The 18,579-nt window shown below is 47.6% G+C and overlaps 1 protein-coding gene across 1 annotated transcript; it reads right to left on the minus strand.

Moving 5' to 3' along the window:
- Positions 1-637: 637 nt before the first annotated feature.
- LOC142588372 (uncharacterized) lies at positions 638-11,830 on the minus strand. The gene is made up of 4 exons (XM_075700010.1): positions 11,502-11,830; positions 6,185-6,491; positions 4,757-4,988; positions 638-4,378 (listed from the first exon to the last, which is right to left on the minus strand). The coding sequence occupies exons 1-4, from the start codon at positions 11,568-11,570 to the stop codon at positions 3,241-3,243; spliced, it is 1,746 nt and encodes a 581-aa protein (XP_075556125.1). The 5' UTR covers positions 11,571-11,830; the 3' UTR covers positions 638-3,240.
- Between the last annotated feature and the right edge of the window lie 6,749 nt (positions 11,831-18,579).

Below are 18,579 nucleotides of genomic sequence, written 5' to 3' on the forward strand. Positions count from 1 at the left end.
TCCCTCGACCTCGTGCTTAGCAGCGCAATACCATAGCCACTAAACCACCTTGGCGGGTTAAGAAGAATCATGAACATATGCTTCAGTGTAAAGATATAGCAGCACAATGTCCAAGAAACTGCCAATTAACGACGCGGGATTCCCGTTAAAGGCGGTCAGGAACTAAAGTAATAAGATTCTCGTAAACTACGAGATTTCCTATATAACCCATTACTTTCCAGTTCGCTTGTACACATAGCACCTACTTAACATAATTACGTGAAGGAAAGAAAAGGCAACGAATACCTCTTACTGTAGACACCTTCATGTCTGAAGAAGTGTGATTGCATCCGCTGCGAAGGCAATATATGGTATCGAGTCTCTCGCCCATATTAGTTCACCTTCTACGACAGTTAGTGCGAATACTTGAAACATCTCATGATAAGTGCGACGATCGGCATAACTGCCTATAAATAGCCATTGAAGGCGGTGACGTGCAGAACAGAGTACGTTTTGATAATTACAACGGAACGTTAAAGAGCACTTTCAAAAAGTGGCGTTAACTGTTTCGCGTTGTGTGTGAGCCAGTTGGTTCCACGAACCTCCAAGTAACAGAAACAGTGCATCCCGTGAATGGTGACAAAATCCAAACCTTGGGCCAGTTTCTTGAAGATGCGTTTATTATGAATGAATTTTTTTATGGTACAAAATGAAAATGGTACATATGTACACTTTCTTGCTTTCAATGTATAGCAATATCCTGACGCACTTGCATACACACGCTAATACAGAATGCACCTGCAAATACACACTGAGAGATAAAGTGGACTCGATGAGTGAAATAAGTAATCATGACGACACACTGGTGTTAAACAAATAATAGATGAGGCACGCTCGCCGCTTGTAATTAAGCGCAACAGGTAGAAATGCCGCTAAGCACGCGCGTTAGAACGCCCCACCCCGGCCATGCGACACGACGGCACAGAGCTTCGCGACAGACGGAAAGCGAGGACATGAGTCCTACCGGATGATGACGTCATGCACGCACGTCCGTTGAGGTTTCTCCTGTCAAAACATGTATAACCGTTGGGTTCGTATGTATATGATCAGGCTTCCACGCTTTCCGACGATTACTAAATTACAACAGCGGCTGCCTCATTGTTGCTTTCAGCATCACGAATGGCATAAAAGCAATAACTGTTGAACGCTATTTTATCAGATCTACAACTAATGCACAACGAGCTCGCTGCATCCTTCACATAATTTTCAGGTAAAGTCCCAAAGTCTTTCTGTGGTGCTTTTGTGTACGCCGCCGGTGTCTCCTTTTTCTTGTTGTCGGAGCTAACCACTGGTTATAGCAGTTGAGCGTAATTGCATTGCTCATGCAAGTCATTCCTAAGTGTCCAAAGCGGTTAAAAGGAAGTACCCTAAAATTTCGCTATTTGTCAAATATGTCATATTGAGAGAGTTAGGAAACACGTCCAGCCTTTCGCAGCCGTAAAAATATTCACCATTCGCTTATGCAAGCCTAAAATGTGAGCGAACAAGAGAAACGAGTAGTAGGCTTAGCTCTCAAGGTCTACATCTGAGGTAATCACGTCGTATCACCTAGAAGTGACGCTGAATGAACTGTTAGCACTCGTAGTGCTGTTACCGATCATTGTCGGTAACAGTCACCCTGCTACTAAGTAATATTATGCTTTCACTTTCCTGCGTGGAAGCGCTTTATTTTCTACTACGACAATATATTCAAGGCGCATAACTTTTCAACATTTAAAACAGGAAGTAAATTTTTCTGAGCTGCTTCTTGAGCCCCTATAGCATGGCTAGAGCCGTCTTATTTTTACATCGTGCTCTTTTTAATGAGGTTAAAGAAGTTTCTATTAGTTAAGTACTTGTAATGGATATAACTATTTATTTGAAGAAAATGCTCCTAGACAAAATTGCACTTTGCCTAACGATGCTTGGTCTGCACGTCAAAACCATCCCCTAGGCTACGCCGTAGAGCAATGCATATGCTCTGTCTCGTTGTCATCTGAATAGCAGCGCCAGTTAATGTGTCAACGAGTGCGTGTTTGAACATCTTTTTTTTTTACAGTCAGCGACAGTGACGCTATTTATATTACAATATTGTAGCCCAATATTATAATCAAGCACAGAAAAAGAAAGGAACGGAGCCGACTACGAGAATATTTAATACCGATTGCTGCCTTCAATTTCACTCGTGATTTGTATTTTTCCCTGGGGTTTCTGTGACGTGCTATATACACCTGCCTGCTGTAGTCTGTTATCTGCGGCACTAGAGATAGTTGCAGCATTTTTAAAATTAAATGGTTTTGCGCCATTTTTATGTTCACGATGTGTACATTTCAAGTAGTTCATGTTCAATATGTATATTTATTTAGTAGAGATGTAAAGTAAACGATACTCTTATTATTCTTTGTAACTAGTGATATGCTGCAGCATTTACCAAAGCGGTGAATTGGATAGTTGGGGTAGATTCATTGTTCTTGCGCCATGTACGGCACACACTGACGGGAGAAGATGAACACTAACTGGAAACCGATGATACGAACTCACACGAAGAAGCGCGAAACAGACACACAGTTCATGTCGTTGGTTCCCAGTCAGTGTTCATATTGTTCCCGTCAGTATGTGCCCTACATGGCGCAGAAACAATGAAGGCTTCAACATATTAGTATATTAAAGAAAAAAACCTACGCCACGCAGGCGCAAAACGTCACACGACGGGTGATGTTCTTGATGAGGTCTTAGTGACCGTCGTGTCTACGTATACTATAATAGTATATTTCTATACATTTTTTTCATAAATGCCTAAGAGAACCAGGAGTGAATGTGCAGGTTCACGATAAGGAGCAAAGGAGCACATAGGTGCTCGGGCCTGAGATGTCAGGGTACAGCCGCAGTTACGTACCCAGATAGCTTAAGAGAAACTGGAAATGAACAGGGTATTATCACACGTCGGTATGCACAAGACAAATATCGGTTTGACCACAAGACAATATTTTCGCTTCGCAAAAGTTAGTGACTACCAAGCCCGACATTAGCTTGCTTCGTTTAAAAGGAGCAATATTACTTCTTGCACACGTGATCTCTTTACATGTCGCGATTGTGTGCAGAAATGACCTAAAAATACTCTCTCTGGCTATTGCAAAATAGGCGGCATAATGCGGTATACATTGCGTATCATTGATAAATAAGCACTTAACGTTAAAAAACGGTGGTTACATGGCACAAACTTCAGCGTATGAACAAGCTGGTGGGCAAGCTACACGCTCGCTGTCGCCTCATCTGCCTGAGCATTTCAGGGCACAGAACCAACGAGCGGGAACGAATTCTATCCTTGAGTCGACTTTCTTCGGCGAGATTTCCAACGGTTAGGCTAACTTGGCAGTCGTTCTTGCAGTCGACTGCGGTATACAGGCGGCTTCTTCGCCGCGCTGTCTCCTTGCATGCGTGTGGAGTTTCACTTGTGGAGACGCAATCTTCTCCAGTGGAAACCGCGGTTTCTCGAGAAGTCATGTCGGCGTCTTCATTCTGCTTGTCCCGAGGAGAAAGGCAATGCGTCGGCTGAGACGACGGGGCGGCCGCATCCCTAAGGTCGTGCACTTCTGTAGCCGCAGGCGTTGCGGTGTCATCCGCCATCTGGCTGTTCGCGGCAGTGGCCTTTGTTATGGACCCGTACGGCGAGACGTGCGTGCCGCCTTGGTTGGGACAGGGCACCATATCGGCTGGCATCGAGTACGGCCTCAGAGTCCGTTCGTTGGGGGACGACTCAACCGCGCTCGCAGCTTCTTCAACGGACGCTGTCTTGGCTGGCTCCGACTTGCGCCGCCTGTGAGTTTTGGGAGGCAATGGCGGCGGTATGTCATCCTCTTTCTCCAGCGATGCCCTTCTCAGCAGCACGTCATCGAGCTTCTCGTAGATGCGCTCGTCCATGTCGCTGCAGACGCTGAACGCCACCTCGGACACGGGCGACTCAAGTTCGCTGTCGACGTTAGCGGACGTAATCGAGATTCCGGAGTCGAAAGTGGAAATGGACAGATGGGACTGGCGGGAGCAGGGGAATCCCTGCACTTCGTCCAGTCTAGGAGAGGGCAGAGGCCCCTTGAAGGTGGGCATTTGCAGCACGGAGATGGCGTTGGTTTTCGGCACACTGTAGCCGTTGCTGTCTTCAACGGCGGCCGCGCGATGCTGCTGAGCGGAGCCTTGGCGTCGCGCAGGAATGTGGCCACGCATCTCATGCACTTCTTTCCAGCTGTACTGTTCGGGTGTCATGCGCTTGAGAATGCCTTGAACGACACCGCGCAGCGTGTAGACAAAGTTAAGCGCTTCCGGGCAGTAGAAGTGGAGCACGCCTCTCCCGGTCGAGCTCTCGCTGCGGGATAGAAATAAAGAAGGGGTTAGGTTACGTGGGCATAACACTACGTTCTGGTCGAGAAGTTGCTTTGCGAACACGCACATTCACGCTTTCAAGAAATGAATCTTGCCATTTGTATTCACTTCTTTTGTTTATTTTTATTATTTTTTAATGTGAGAGTGTCAGAAGATGGGCTGATGCCTGCAAGGGGAGCTGGTCGCTCCTCACTGTTTATGGGGAAAAATATAGCTGTCTGCGAGATGTTCATCAATATTATTATTAATATGCGGCCGACAGCGGCACGGTGCGCGATATGCAGCGAGTTCAGCACGTGGCTAGGGGTCCTGACACCGTGTCTAGGGTACTGGTCGCCGAAGCTCGGAACTGCATGCTCACCTTCCACACTCGATTGCTAGCAGCTTGCCATGGTCCGCCTCGTGCTTGTTCCGCGAGACCTGGAACCGGACGAGGGTGTTGAGGTACCACTCCTGAATCACGTGCTCCGTGTGCGGGTGTGTAAGGATAAGTTTGTGACCACTGATGGACAGGTTGCCGTAGCTGCCCAAGAGGCCAGCGCGGCCGCTCCATGCGTCGTCGATGAGCGAGGCCTCGAACTTGAAGCCCAGTACTGCGGGAACATAATAGCAGAAGATCATGGCCCGGTTGTAGATTGCAAAATAAATGCAAAATTGAAATAAACTGTAAAAATTAAGAGAAACAAGGTCGAGGAGAAGCGTCAATGTAGGGCGAATATGAGCGAAGGGAATAAAGTCGCTGTAAATTAGGTGCCCTATAGAGTAGTAATTGCAGACGTGTTCAAAGATAAATCACCCGCGATCAGCAGGAGGAAAATGGCTGTTCGCTGTTGCGCAAGTCATTCATCATGGAATGAAGACGAATATATCCGGGTTTTTTTTCTTTTTTCAAACTTTTTTTGCGAAGTGCACAGCGCAGCCGTTTCGTTCATTGAGCAACGAAGAACAACTTCCTCCATGGTTTTGTTTCTCTTGCGTCGCTGTTCGCTTTCTACGCCACTGTCTCGCTAAAACCCTGAAGGTTTTGAAAGGTATAGATTGTTTCAGTGACACAGAGAAATGCAGATCGTGCTACAGTTCTACGGCTAATGTATACACGCCTGTGACAAAGCCTCCTTGCGTGCAGAGGAATCTCACTGCTATTCTCATCATGGGAAGCCATATTAAAGAGCTCTACAGGGTGTTTTCGGCATGCACGATTATGTAGTTAAGCGTCGTCGGTGTAGCAACCTTTCTTGGAAGCGTGTTGTACACCGCTTCAGTAAGCTTCGTGTCCTTCCCAATGTCCTGAAGTTTCCACAAAAATTTGGCCACGTTCGAAATCAAGCGCTCGCGCACCTTCCCGCTTTCGACTCCAGCAGTAATAAATAAATAAATAAATAAATAAAGGCATTGTCTTTTCTTTCATACTTGCTTACTCCCCCGTACTTCACTCCCAGTCCGTTATTCCTACTGCTCGTGAGCTAGAATTGACAAGCCGTGGCAAGTGAAGGAATCCGGCTTTCCAAGTAATTAAATGATGGCGATTTCAAAAATCAGCGAACTCAACAAAGGGCAAGCGCTACTTGTACAACAGCACTGTTGGTTGTATTGTCGAGTGTATAGGGGAATCATATTTGGCTCTTGCACTCACGACACGTACCTAACCAGAGAGCAGGTGTATTGACCCTTTTCAGAACGTGTTGCAGGGCTCACTAGAACGATTGTTTTGGCATTCGGCGTGCTCGCACGCATCTATTTTTGTCCCGCGGTCACAGACGTCCGCGACGTTGCGTGGTCGGAAACGTACCGTTCTCAAGCTCCACCATGGGCACGGGTGGCCAGAGCAGCGCTCGCAATGCGGCCATCCACTCCTGGCTCTGCGTCTCGCTCTCGCCGGCCAGGTAGACCATGGGCGGCCGCTGGCCCGAGCGCACGGCCAAGGCGAACTCTCGCGAGCTCGAGCCGCACCGGAACACCTGGGCGTTCTTGGGCGATAGCGTGCCGCGAGCCTGGACGCCCGAGTTGCGGTGGGCGCGCACCTCGAGCAGCACGTCGCACGGCTGGCCCAACGCCGACTCCAGCTGGGTCAGGTCGACCCATTTCCGCTTCCAGCTCTGCGTCGCAGCGTGCGAGCCAGCATGAGGAACACAGCGCACACACTCGCCGCGTCAACAAACGCTCGCGCAGAGTTTCAGCGCGGACTACGTGCGCGCAGCCGAGAAACACAGCACAGCTCGCTGCGCTATGTTACTCCACGCTGATGCTATACTACGAATGTTTATAGCGTACTATCGTGTTTATTTCTCTCCGGCACATGTTTTCGCCACAGGACGCGTCTGCTGTTTTCAAGCATGCAGAATAGGAAAATAAACGATCCTCTGTGACGACGCGTGCTTTCTGACAGTGAATATAGCCGTTCAGAGGCGGTCCTTGTCATGCATTCTTCTACGTCCGAACGCTATAACGATCTGGTGTCAGTAGTTATTCTGCATTGCGTGCGTGAGCTTCCCAAAAGATCTAGGAGAGTATTCCTTTTACTTTTGTTTTTTAATCGCACGGTTTGCCCTACTTCGAGGGTGTACAGCGCAATGGTAACGACAGGGACAAAAAAGGAGACGCGAACACCCTCGAAGATGCCTCACCAACTAGGCCAAGCTACCACTTTGCCAAGTTTATTGTGCGGCATATGATTTAACTTAATCCGTGAAATCCTTCTTCGTGAAGAAACTGCATAAGTGGCCTCCGTAAATTATCGTCCATAATTAACCGTTGCTAATCTGTGGGCTGGTCTGTCCATTTCCCAGCACCTCTAAGCACTTCTTGTGGCCTTCGTCTTTGCAAACAGCCACACCAGGTGTCGAGCATGCGCTGCGGACGCGGGGGCAGAGCACTTCGGGCAGTTCACAAGGTCTTCAGGTGCTGGGCACAGGCTCAGGTTACAGATGGAGTAAGGGCCACCCCAGCCCAAAGTCTCCTCAGAAAGGCTTCCTTCACCCAAGTTAGATTACGGGCAAAGGAGCATACACACGGGGAGATTAGAGTACAGATGACCTCCTCTCAGTAAGGAGCAGGTATGTTCCGCTCATTTTATTGTAAGCTCGACATATCTGCTTCGAATAGTAGTAGTTGTTTTTAGCTTTATTTTCCCTAGATTCCGTTGAAGTATAACCTGCAATACTTCAAGTACTCTACGTGTGTCGTTTGTATTGTTTGTTAAATTAATGCCACCGACCGTCAGCGGCGGACGTGCCTTAGGTCTCTTTCTCCAGCCGTTTCAGCGTGCCCAGAATATCGCTGCTGTCCGCATAGCACCGGCTTTTGTAAGCGGCGGCGTCAGAATTCGGACACAGACAATGAACGACCTGTGCTCAAAGCGTTTCTTATCTCCTGCACTGTTCGAATTTGTCTTTCGTGGAAGTACCTGCGAGCTAAAAGATACAGTGGACATATTCGACGAACTCTGGCATCTACTGATAACGCAAGCGGTATCCTGTGGACAATGTAATGATCGTTTAGGTAACGTACGGTCCACCACAGCAGTTAGTGGAACAAGGGATCTCAGAAATCGTTTAATTTCCGAGCAGTCTAAATGTAACCAGTACAGCCGTGTGTCACAATGTTGTTAGCATATAGCAGTAGAGGCTGCTAATGCGAATGCCAGGCTGCGTTGTGAGGCTGTGGAGATATTCAGCCTTTTCTCAGATCCCGTGGTCAGTAAAATTTTGTGGTTGATTGTATATTTTCAGAAGCCCGGCTATCCGCATTAGCCGTATACGCTAAAGAAATGACGCAGAACTCCGAAACCGCGAGTGATACATGTTCCAGTGGTGCGTTATCCCTTGAATAGTGGAAAAGAAGGGGGAGTTCTTACGCCGTTAACTTATGGGCATATGGGTTCAGTTTGCTCACTCCACTGCCACGCGGCGCATCGAGACCTACCAGTGTCCCTGTTGACCAACAGTCTAATGGGGAAAGGCGAAAAGGAAAATTCCTTTTCCATTTTCCCCCTCTTGACTAGCAGACAGAACTTTTCCTAGTTAAGAGGAAGCTTTAGCTCGAGTGCTCCTATCTAAATACATGTAAAAGGAGAATTCGTTTTTCTCGGCAACCACTGCACCAAATTTGACGAGGTTTGTTGCATTTAAAAGAAAAATGTAAAATCTAGTGACTGTTGGTTTCGAATTTTTGAGTTAGGTCGTCAATCTTTTATTAAAAATTGGCGAAAATCGAAAATTTTCAAAAAACGAAACTATCAAGCTTACAACTCCGTAACTCAACTACTAAAAATGATAGTATAATTCTGTGAATTGCATCTAATAGTGCATCTAAAGCGGACAAAATTGATATGTTACACATAAATACAAAAAAATTTAATCATAGGGACATACAACTTTTGCAAAACCGTTGTAACCAACGTAACACATTCACGTAAGATGCAAAATGACATATTGAATTTGTCCGCTTTGAATGATCTAATGAATGCCGTTTACAGAATCGCGATATCTGTTCTTGATGCAGAGCTATGAATTTGTAAACTTCGTGCTTCTATTTTTTTCAAACGGTCAAATATTTGAAAAACGTTTTAAGAAAATTAAAGCGCTAAATCGAAATTCCGCTTCCAACAGTCACTAGAATTTAACTTTCTCTTTCAAATGCAACAAATTTCATCAAAATCGGTCCAGGGGTTACCTCATAAAAACGTTTTTGCGTTTTACATGTATTTGAATAGGCCGCGTCGGAGTTGGGCCCGAGCTAAAGCTTCCTCTTAACCTTCTCCTTTACCATTGTTTTCTTTCTCTCTCTCCCTCGCGTGCGAATGTCGAATGCAGACAAATTACAGTGTGCGACCAATTTGTAAATTTATCACTTAGGTGGCAAAGAACCAACCTGTGCCGGCCTGAATCTCAGAAGACGCACGTTTGCGGTATAACAAGTTATAAATGTGATATATTTTCCTTAATTATTAATGTTCATTTGCTAAGATTTGGAAGCACGTTAAAAAACCGCAAGTGACCAAAATACGTCTTCTATAAGACGATGTCTCAGATGTCATCACTGTGAAGTTTTTGGACATTTTTAAATATCAGAATAATTTCACTACTACTAATACTACTACTACTACTACTTCTACTACTAACTAGTACTAGTAGTAGTAGATTCCAAGCCGAGCGCTTTAGCGAATGTAAGCGGTGAGCTCAAGAGTACCAGCGTGGTGCGCAGGGCGCAGCTGCTGAAGTTTCAAAGTGCTCGATACATGTCCGACGACGACCAAGAGTGAGTTCAAGGTGTTTATTAGGAAGATCGTAATTACTGGAGGAGACATCGCTGGCGGAGACTAGATGAGAAAGTGCAGGAGCGAGCCTGCTAAGAGAGTACGGTCGAAGAAATTTATCGAATGCGCGCAACTCCGACGCGAACTATTCCAACAAAGCCTTTCGTCGATATCTTACATGTACCTACACACTCGTGCGAAATAAGAAGCCTTTTATTTTTTCACAAAACGAAAGAAACTTCAGAATCATGTTTTTTTATGACTTCTTACGTAGAGGCGACTGATCTTTGACTGACCATCATCACTGTCCTAGTAACACCGCATTAAATTGCAAAAAAAAAAAAAATTGCAGCTTCCGAAATCACCGTGAACTTCAAGTGACAATGGCTGGCTTCCTTGGTCTAGTTAAGCACGAAAGTAAGCACACGATAATGGCTGCTGCTTATAGTGGTCATGTGGCATGACCAGTGCAAGATACATCTAAGGACAAGCGTCTGACAAAAACAAAAGTGAGAATAGTTACAAATATATACGAAGTCTGTGGAGAGTCAGTGTAGACCTTGTAATCAAACGTTGGTAGTACATGAGGCGTAGTGTTTGTCCCTTTATTCTTTCTTACACGGTTTCGCTGGCGCACTCGTATAAGTCGGTCATTCCTCCTTGTCGCAAAAGTGCTAAGAAACACATTTCCCCGATATTGACTATTTTCAACCATCGCTATGGTTCCGCGGTTATCACGTTCCGTTGCCGAGCATACGATTCCCGGCTGCGCTCTAATAGGCACTGAATGCAACGAAGACCTGTGTAGTGACCGCACAGTGCGCGTTAAGCAGTTCCGCGTAATTCAAATAAATATGGTGTTGCACACAACAGTGCCTCTCGTTGCGTGTAGACTTGGGACATAAAGCGCCATGAGATGTTAATGTTGTAAAATTAGCACGATATAGTATATCAGAAGTGTAGAGAATATTTTTCGTTCTCTTCGTTGACGCGTAATATATAAATAAACAAATAAATAAATCACCTTATTTGCAATAATATCCTGAAGGCGTTTGCTACCCTATTTTACCGGCCAGCAAGCTCTAAAGTTTGTAGTATTTTTGACGCATGATCCCTAGTTTCAGCAAGCGCGCATTTTATCGCTTAGATATTCATGTTAGACTAACTCATCGACAAATAGAGCAAAGTTGAGCGTTTAAAACATGAAATACTCTCGTTATCTACCGACAGAGTTGTCCGGCCTGTGGGACTTCCAGGTTAATTTATTACATGTGGTGTCGAAGTTTACAAGCTTGCACATAGTAAAACAAATTATTTTCATTGTGTTCTCTGTACAGACAAGGTGAAATATAATCAAGTTAAACCAAAAAGGCGCATGTGAATTCATGACGTACAACGCACAGAGCAAGTACACAATAGCAAAGCACTCATGACCGCATGGAGCACAACAACTGCTACACAAGGACATTATGCAGATACTAACTGCTGGAACAGCTCCCATAGGTCACGTTAGCGATCATGAGGTCAGCACTTGATCGCTAGCGCGACTATGTCCATTTCGCAACGCGCATTTTCTACGCCGTTTCTTGGACATGGTACGCATTCCGAACTGCTTTTGAACTGCGCGCATTCTCCAATAAATTTGACATCGTTATTCGCTTCCTCTGAAGCCTGATGACGGGAGCACAGAGAAAGTCAATCAAGGGGAGAATCAAATACAAGCCTTTGAATAGTGCTAAACTGCTCATCTTTTCTGCACCCGCTAGAAGGGCGCACTCTCGCGCAAACATTGAACAGCAAACAAGCGTTCGACAACACAGCCGCAGATGCAAAGTGCAATTGATGCTCGAACCTTCCAAGTGGAGCTGTTGCGGGCGCTTTGTGGCAGCTTCACGTCCACATATCCGCTCTTGATCACCATGGGACAGCTTGGACTCGACGGTGGCGTCGGCGAGAGAGTCTTTTCAAAAGCCACTTGCTGCTCAACTTCGCCTGGCTGGTCTCTTCTCCCGGATTCACGGGGTGGCCCGCCTCACTAGTGCCTGCTCGGATGTGTTAGCGCCGCGCAGCGCCCAGGATAGGACTGACTGAGTGAGGGAGCTTCGGATGAACGTCGTCGCACGACGGCTGCTGAAGCGTGTCTGCTTCTGGCCCCGTTGCACCGGGGGCTTTTGGCCCCTGGAGCTGGCCTTATCGGCCACCGAGTATCGACCACGGTGGGGCGCCAATTCGTCGCTGGAGCCCATTGTCTTTGCTTATCGCCGATGTAGTAGGCGGCGTGTACAGAACGGCGCGCTAGGTTCCTGCCATTGTGTGTTTCCCTACGCGCGTCGTGTGGCCGCACTTTTTCTTCGCATGTTACGTGCAGCGCGAACGCTCGGGATATAATGTATCCGCTGTCTGCGCTGTGGTCACCACCACTGTTCATTCAACTAGCCCGTGCTACTCACGGGCGCCAAGATAACACCTCGAGCGTAAACGCGGTTGCCAAGCAATTTCGTTCGAGAGCAACGTCGAACACGAACCGCCACGCTTGGAATAAGCAAAATGAAACATAAGCAGCTGGCAAAAACGCCCCCGTTCTAAAACCTACTCAAGTCAATAGCTAATTAAGGCAACTGAAAAAGAACAAATAACAGCAATACACGACCATAAAACAAAATAATTAGCAAGCACAGACTTCAGGTCAGAGAGGCTAAAGTCTGAGCGAGTGGCGCATTCCACAACAAAGCGTATCGCTTCCTTCCGCTGGTATCCATGAGAGTGAGGCTGCTATATTAAATTTCCTCTTCAAAGCCGACGCAAACTTATTCTTTGCGTATAGACTACGGCTGCTAGTGAGTGTTAAATCGCACATAAAAGAAAAGTGTTCTAGCGAAAGAGTACAGTGCAAAGTAAGCAGTGCAGGGCGCTACCGTATCTGTCGCAGAAAAAACATCGTTGGAACTCTACCGACAATTGCCCACCAAGATGACGAAAACGGCTCTTAAGACGAGGAAACGGCAATAATCAAACACATGCGTTGACTAACAGCTTAATTTCATTATGGTGAGTATTTTCTTACGCTTGAGAACAGCGGTTGTCGAAATGGCAGCAGAAATGGTAACGTATTGTAGGCAAGGAAGAAACAAAAGACGAGATAGCAAAGCTCGATAACTCACAAGATAATTTCGAAAAGTGCAACAGTTCTTGTGCCAGCCAAAGCAATTCACTGTTACAACACGCAACAAATCCAGCCTGACGGTCAATAACCGACGCGTGCTTCTCTTCCAATAGGAAGGCTATTTGTTTCATCTTTGTTCGCAATTTGCGCTTTTCGTTGTAATGGACACCTAACGAACTCGGACAAAAGCAATTCTATAGTCACAGGTTTGCCTAGTCTGTGTTGTGCTCTCGCATAAATATTTAGTGTTTTTCTTCATTGTGGCCCCCATACGCACCAACTCAAGTGTCAATTACTTTGTTAGGATTTCAGACTGTTACGATTTCAGATTAATCGTTCCTATATTTCAAACAAATATGGGCATTTCCGAAAGCAAAGGAACCCTGGTAGAAAGAAGGAGCTTTATGCCGACTTTTTTAACACGAAAGTGTGCTATGCCCGAGTCCACCATCAACTTCCTGTAACGGATGTAACGTCCGCGCGAACGCGTAAAATATGCTATCTTGACAGGCATGGCGCAGCCATATATGAGCGGTAAAGCGCGCCGACAGCGAGCGGTTCGGAAGACTCAGCGCAGCGGAGGCTCCAATGCGGTGTAGCCCAGTGTAGGCGGCGTAGGCCTTCTGCTGAGGTGACAATGCAGTATCGGTGCATGGTTTGTCTTGCGCGCCCGATTAGCCTGTGACGCCCCGTCGCCTACGGAGTGCAGCTTCAAAATGCATCAGCAGTACTTACACGCAGCTTGCTGGCTTCCCTTGCGATGGCGCCACTTAAGAAAACTGCTGCGCTAAGCGGCGCAGAAAGCTAACGACGCCGACGGGCGAATCTCGCTTTGGCCCGGCAAGAGACACGCCAGCGTGAAGCAGAACGCCTTCGCGCGTTCGCGGCGCACGCTGCGAACTCTACCACTCGCATTCCCGAAGCTGAGCGCGTCGCAACTCAACCGGCTGCCCAAGACACAATGGCGCCTGACCAAAATGTTCGTGCCTTCGCCGAAGCGACTCGGCAGCTGGACGGCGCGCGCCAAACAAACCTGAATCAGGGTCGCCGACCCGCAAATCGTGCGCCTTTCGCTGAAGCGGACTGTGAGTTCACGAAGTCGGCACGCAACAGCTTCTGTGAAGACACGTTTCGCACTTTCGTGCTCTACCCACTCCTATGAAAGAGGGATCAATCATATCTTTTTTTCTTTGCCTGCTGACCTTAGAAATTGTTCACACTAGGAGAGCACATTTAATCCCCGTGTAGTGGTGACTGCTACTCCTACTCTCATATCAATATAATGACCCTTTCGTTTTACTTCACAATAATCAGTCCCGGTTTCGTCTTAGGGAAAGACGTCAAAAAGTGTTGCATGTGCTAAGGAATGAAAAATGAAACAATTGTTAAGTACGTAGTAGCTACGTTTCTTACATCCCTAATCACAGTTATAAAATCAAATAACTCTCATCAAATTTAAAACTCCATTGTTTTACTAACCAAAATTTCTTCATCGGCGGAGCTAAATAACAGTGGCTGGGTGGCGCTGAAATCAAATGGTACTGTTGTTTCCCCTGTAAAAAAAAGGAACTCTCGCCAGATATAATTTAACTGTGTGCCGCACCCCTAAAAAGTAAACGTTTAACGTCAAGCCTACTGTGTATGAAGCGCGAACCTTCAAGTGATGGATTCGTTCTACCGGAACAAGCCTCGTGGCGTAATCTTAACATGTGCGCCTTACACGGCCACAGAACCGGTGGGTGCGTGCAGCTCTTGAATATATCAACGCTATGTTAAAACCGTAATCAGCTACCAGCCTTCCTGAGTGTCGTCGAGTACCTGGACTCGTCGGGGCTCTCGGCGAGACTCTAGGAAATTTCTTCAAAGACGAATAGCCTAACGGCTATTCACCACCTCGGGCCTCCTGATCCGCCTCAACTTCGCTTTTGCTGTGCCACCTCCTATGGTCTATCACCAGTCCACTCCTCCGGTCGAAGCCACTGGGCCTTCCCAGCCGGCCTGCTCCGCTGCTGCCATGGCAACTCTCTACCTTTCTCCCTCCTTCTATCTCCTTCACTCCAATATCCATCGCCCTGCTGGCGCTGAGCCGTGCTCCCGCAAGGGTTGCAGAAGATAGTGCCAGCCTTTCCTCCTCTTCCTGCAAGAACCACTTCTCTATATGTTTTTCATGGCGATGTATAGCGAACCACTGGAGCTTCACCTAGTGTGCTAGAAGTAATTTGATATATATAGCGCTCTTTGGCCATATCTGGCCCTTGCACCATAAAACCCCATACAACAATCAATCAAATAATATTGTCGCAGCACTGCGCGACTGAGGCAGAGAAAGAAGTAGAGTGTGCGCGCGTGATCTCGGGGTACTCTGCACCCGCTGGGCCTGGCCTGTAGCTTCCTCTCGGACCTCGTTTCACCCTGTAAATAAACATCATTCCTAACATCTTTGGTGGATGTGCGGAGCAAATCTTGGACGATCACGGACGACCCAGCTCTACCAACTGTCCAACGGAGTAGGCGCTTGGCCAGTTTACGGCCACAAGCAGCGGACGTGGCCGATTCCGGAGAAGGCAATGACGACATCACCTGCGGCGAACCAGACAGCAATCACGCAGGTCAGGCCGGCTACTGGACACCGCTGCCAGAGCCACCCACCTTTTCGGGGAAGGCGAACGAAGACGTCGACGACTGGCTTAAACACTACAACAGAGTGAGTCGCCACAACCACTGGAGCACTACGAAGCAGCTTGATAACGTGTTTTTTTTTTCTCGCTGGAACCGCGCTCCTCTGGTTTGAAAACCACGACAACGTTCTCACAAGCTGGGATAATTTTGTAGAAGAATTCACCAAGTGCTTCGGGGACCCGATCTCTAAGAAAAAGAAGGCTGAGCAGACACTTTCCCGACGAGCTCAACTACCTGGCGAAACGTGTACAACGTACTTAGAGGCTGTTTTGAAGTTGTGCGGAATCATCAGCGCTACTATGACAGACGACGACAAAGTAGGATATCTGCTTGAAGGAATCGCTGAAGATGTTTATAATTTTCTTATAACGAAGGAAGATCTTAGTACTCCGTCTGATCTGAAGAAACACTGCCGGGCGTTTGAAGCGCTGAAAATGAGAGGGATCGGACCAAAGTTCGGACGTTTGGACAATGTTACTACTATTGCAAGTGTGCCCGTCCCAACCCACGATGACATCTCCTCGGTGATTCGGCAAGTGGTTGAAGAAGAGCGTGGACGCCTTAAAGTTGTTGAAGACGCCCATGTGTGCCATCAGTGTGCATTTGACGATTGCTCTCGTGTGCCACCGGCCACCTGGGTACGTCAGAGTTACCAAGAACCTCGCAGGACCTATGCTGATCGTCCGGAGAGCAGCAACTTGCCACCGCAACCGACAAGTCGGGGACGCCGCCAAGATGCACCACAACGATTTGTTCCACGGGCTCTTCCCCCCTACAACCAGCCTGACAGTACGTTTCTACCCATGACACCTATGTCACCGGTGTCACCGGCGACAAGCCGCGACTCCCACATTTGCTACAGCTGCGGTGTGCCTGGACGCATTGCTAGGTATTGCCACCGCCGCCAGCAGCGTGCTCCACGGTTTAATTCCTATACACCCCACGTGCCCGCTGACGAGCCCTGGCCGTAACCCTGTCCCTTCTAGCGGCTCCCCCGTTTCCGATCGCAGCCTCACACCACCACCAACATGGCAACTGCGCTCTCCATCACCTCGTCGTCGTTCGTTGTCACCGCCGCACCTGGGAAACTAGCTGGTGCGACCGATGGGGGTGAGACCGCAATATGATCATCTTCATTAAAACCCCCTTGTGCAAATTTTTTTAAAAACAAAGTGTGTGTTTTAGTTGACAGTGCGAGTGTTTTTGCTTTAGTTGACACCGGGGTGGCAGTTTCTGTTATGAGCCTGTCCTTCAAAAATCGTCTTGGGCAAAAAGTTATTGTGTCTTGGGATCGGAACGCTACCATTCGCGGAGTTGGCGTGGAAATGTTACGCCCACTTGGGGTCTGTTCTGCTTCAGTTAGGATAGGGGATCAGACATTTCGAAGTGAATTTACTGTGCTTGCACGTACAACGCATGACATTATTTTAGGAATTGATTTCTTGCGTGAGTGGGGTGCAACTTTGGATTGTGGAAGTGGCGCGATTTCTCTTCTCCGCGACGGGCTAACTTCCATGACAGATAACACCACTGATGCCGCCGACGTTCTCTTCGTGTCGCAAGATGTGTGTTTGCCCCCTCAGACTGCAATATTTGTACCTGTCAAAAATTCTCGACCTCGTACACGTTCTTGTTGTGGTTTAGCCGAGCCCGACTATAAAAATGCGTTCAAGAAAAATGTGATATTCCCTCGCTCCCTCGTTGTCACCACTGATGGCTGTACTCGTTTGTGGACAGTGAACGTTTCAATCCAATCCATAACATTGCCGCTAGGACTTAAACTGGCAAGTTTTAATGAACAAGCCATTGTCAGCGTCGCAACTGTCGAAATGTCAACTGCCGGAAAAAAATCCAACCCCGATTCCAACCATGATAATTCTGCTGACTTTAAGCGCATGATTAACAAGTCGCTGTCTTCTTGTGAGCAGTGTCTGTTTGAAGGAGTGCTCGCTCGCTACGCCACAGTGTTTGATTTTGCTCAAGGCCAACGAGAGTCCCATACACCACCGGCGTCTCGTATGCAACACCGCATCCATACTGGGGAAGCAACGCCAATTCGTCAGAAGCCCTATCGCGTTTCACCTTCAGAGAGCAAAGTCATCGCCGAGCAGGTCGAAGAAATGTTACAGAAAGGAGTGATTCAGGAATCATGTAGCCCTTGGGCTGCTCCTGTGATCCTAGTCAAGAAAAAAGACAACTCATGGAGATTCTGTGTGGACTATCGCCGCCTAAACACCGTCTCAAAGAAAGACGTGCACCCCCTACCACGAATAGATGACGCCGTCGACTGGCTCCACTCCGCGTCGTATTTCTCTTCTGTTGATTTACGGTCAGGATATTGGCAAATTCCCATGCACCCCTCAGACAAGGAGAAGACAGCCTTCGTGACACCTGACGGTCTCTTTGAGTTCGACGTTATGCCCTTTGGCTTATGCAACGCTCCAGCGACATTCGAGCGATTTATGGATACCGTGCTCCGCGGACTCGGACGGGAAATTTGCATGTACACGTGCTATTTAGACGACATCATTATCTACGGCCGTACATTTCACGAGAACAATCAGCGCCTGTCGGTCGTTCTTGACTGTATCCAGCAAGCTGGCCTTGTTTTAAACTCGAAGAAATGTCACTTCGGTAAGCGTCAAGCCCTTGTACTAGGCTTTCTGGTCGACAAATACGGCATATGACCAGACCCTGAAAAGATAGCGGCGGTTCGCGACTTCCAACAGCCACACATGGTGAAAGATCTGCGAAGGTTTTTGGGCCTTTGCTCATATTTCCGGCGCTTTATCAAGAATTTCGCACAGCTTGCCTCTCCCCTCACGTCTCTCCTTCCCAAAGACACCCCATACTTGTGAACTTCTGCGAGTCGGCGTTTCAACAGCTGAAATTTTTGTTGACTTCTGGACCGGTTCTGCGGCATTTTGATCCGGAGGCGTCAACTGAGCTGCATACTGACGCCAGGGGTGTGGGTGTTGGCGCTGTGCTTGTTCAGCTCTGCGGTGGCCGTGAGCATGTCATTGCCTACGCTAGTCGGACACTTACAAAAGCGGAGACAAACTACACCGTTACTGAACTCCAGTGTCTA

The sequence above is a fragment of the Dermacentor variabilis genome, chromosome 1 (genome assembly GCF_050947875.1).
Source record: "Dermacentor variabilis isolate Ectoservices chromosome 1, ASM5094787v1, whole genome shotgun sequence".
NCBI classification, from domain to species: domain Eukaryota; kingdom Metazoa; phylum Arthropoda; class Arachnida; order Ixodida; family Ixodidae; genus Dermacentor; species Dermacentor variabilis.

Coding starts and splice junctions, on each gene's coding strand:
- LOC142588372 (XM_075700010.1), bottom strand. CDS start 11,570: ATGGTGATCAAGAGCGGATATGTGGACGTGAAGCTGCCACAAAGCGCC. Junction 6,492..11,501: donor GCAACAGCTCCACTTGGAAG/GTTCGAGCATCA, acceptor GCTGCGACGCAG/AGCTGGAAGCGGAAATGGGT. Junction 4,379..4,756: donor CTAGCAATCGAGTGTGGAAG/GTGAGCATGCAG, acceptor TCTATCCCGCAG/CGAGAGCTCGACCGGGAGAG.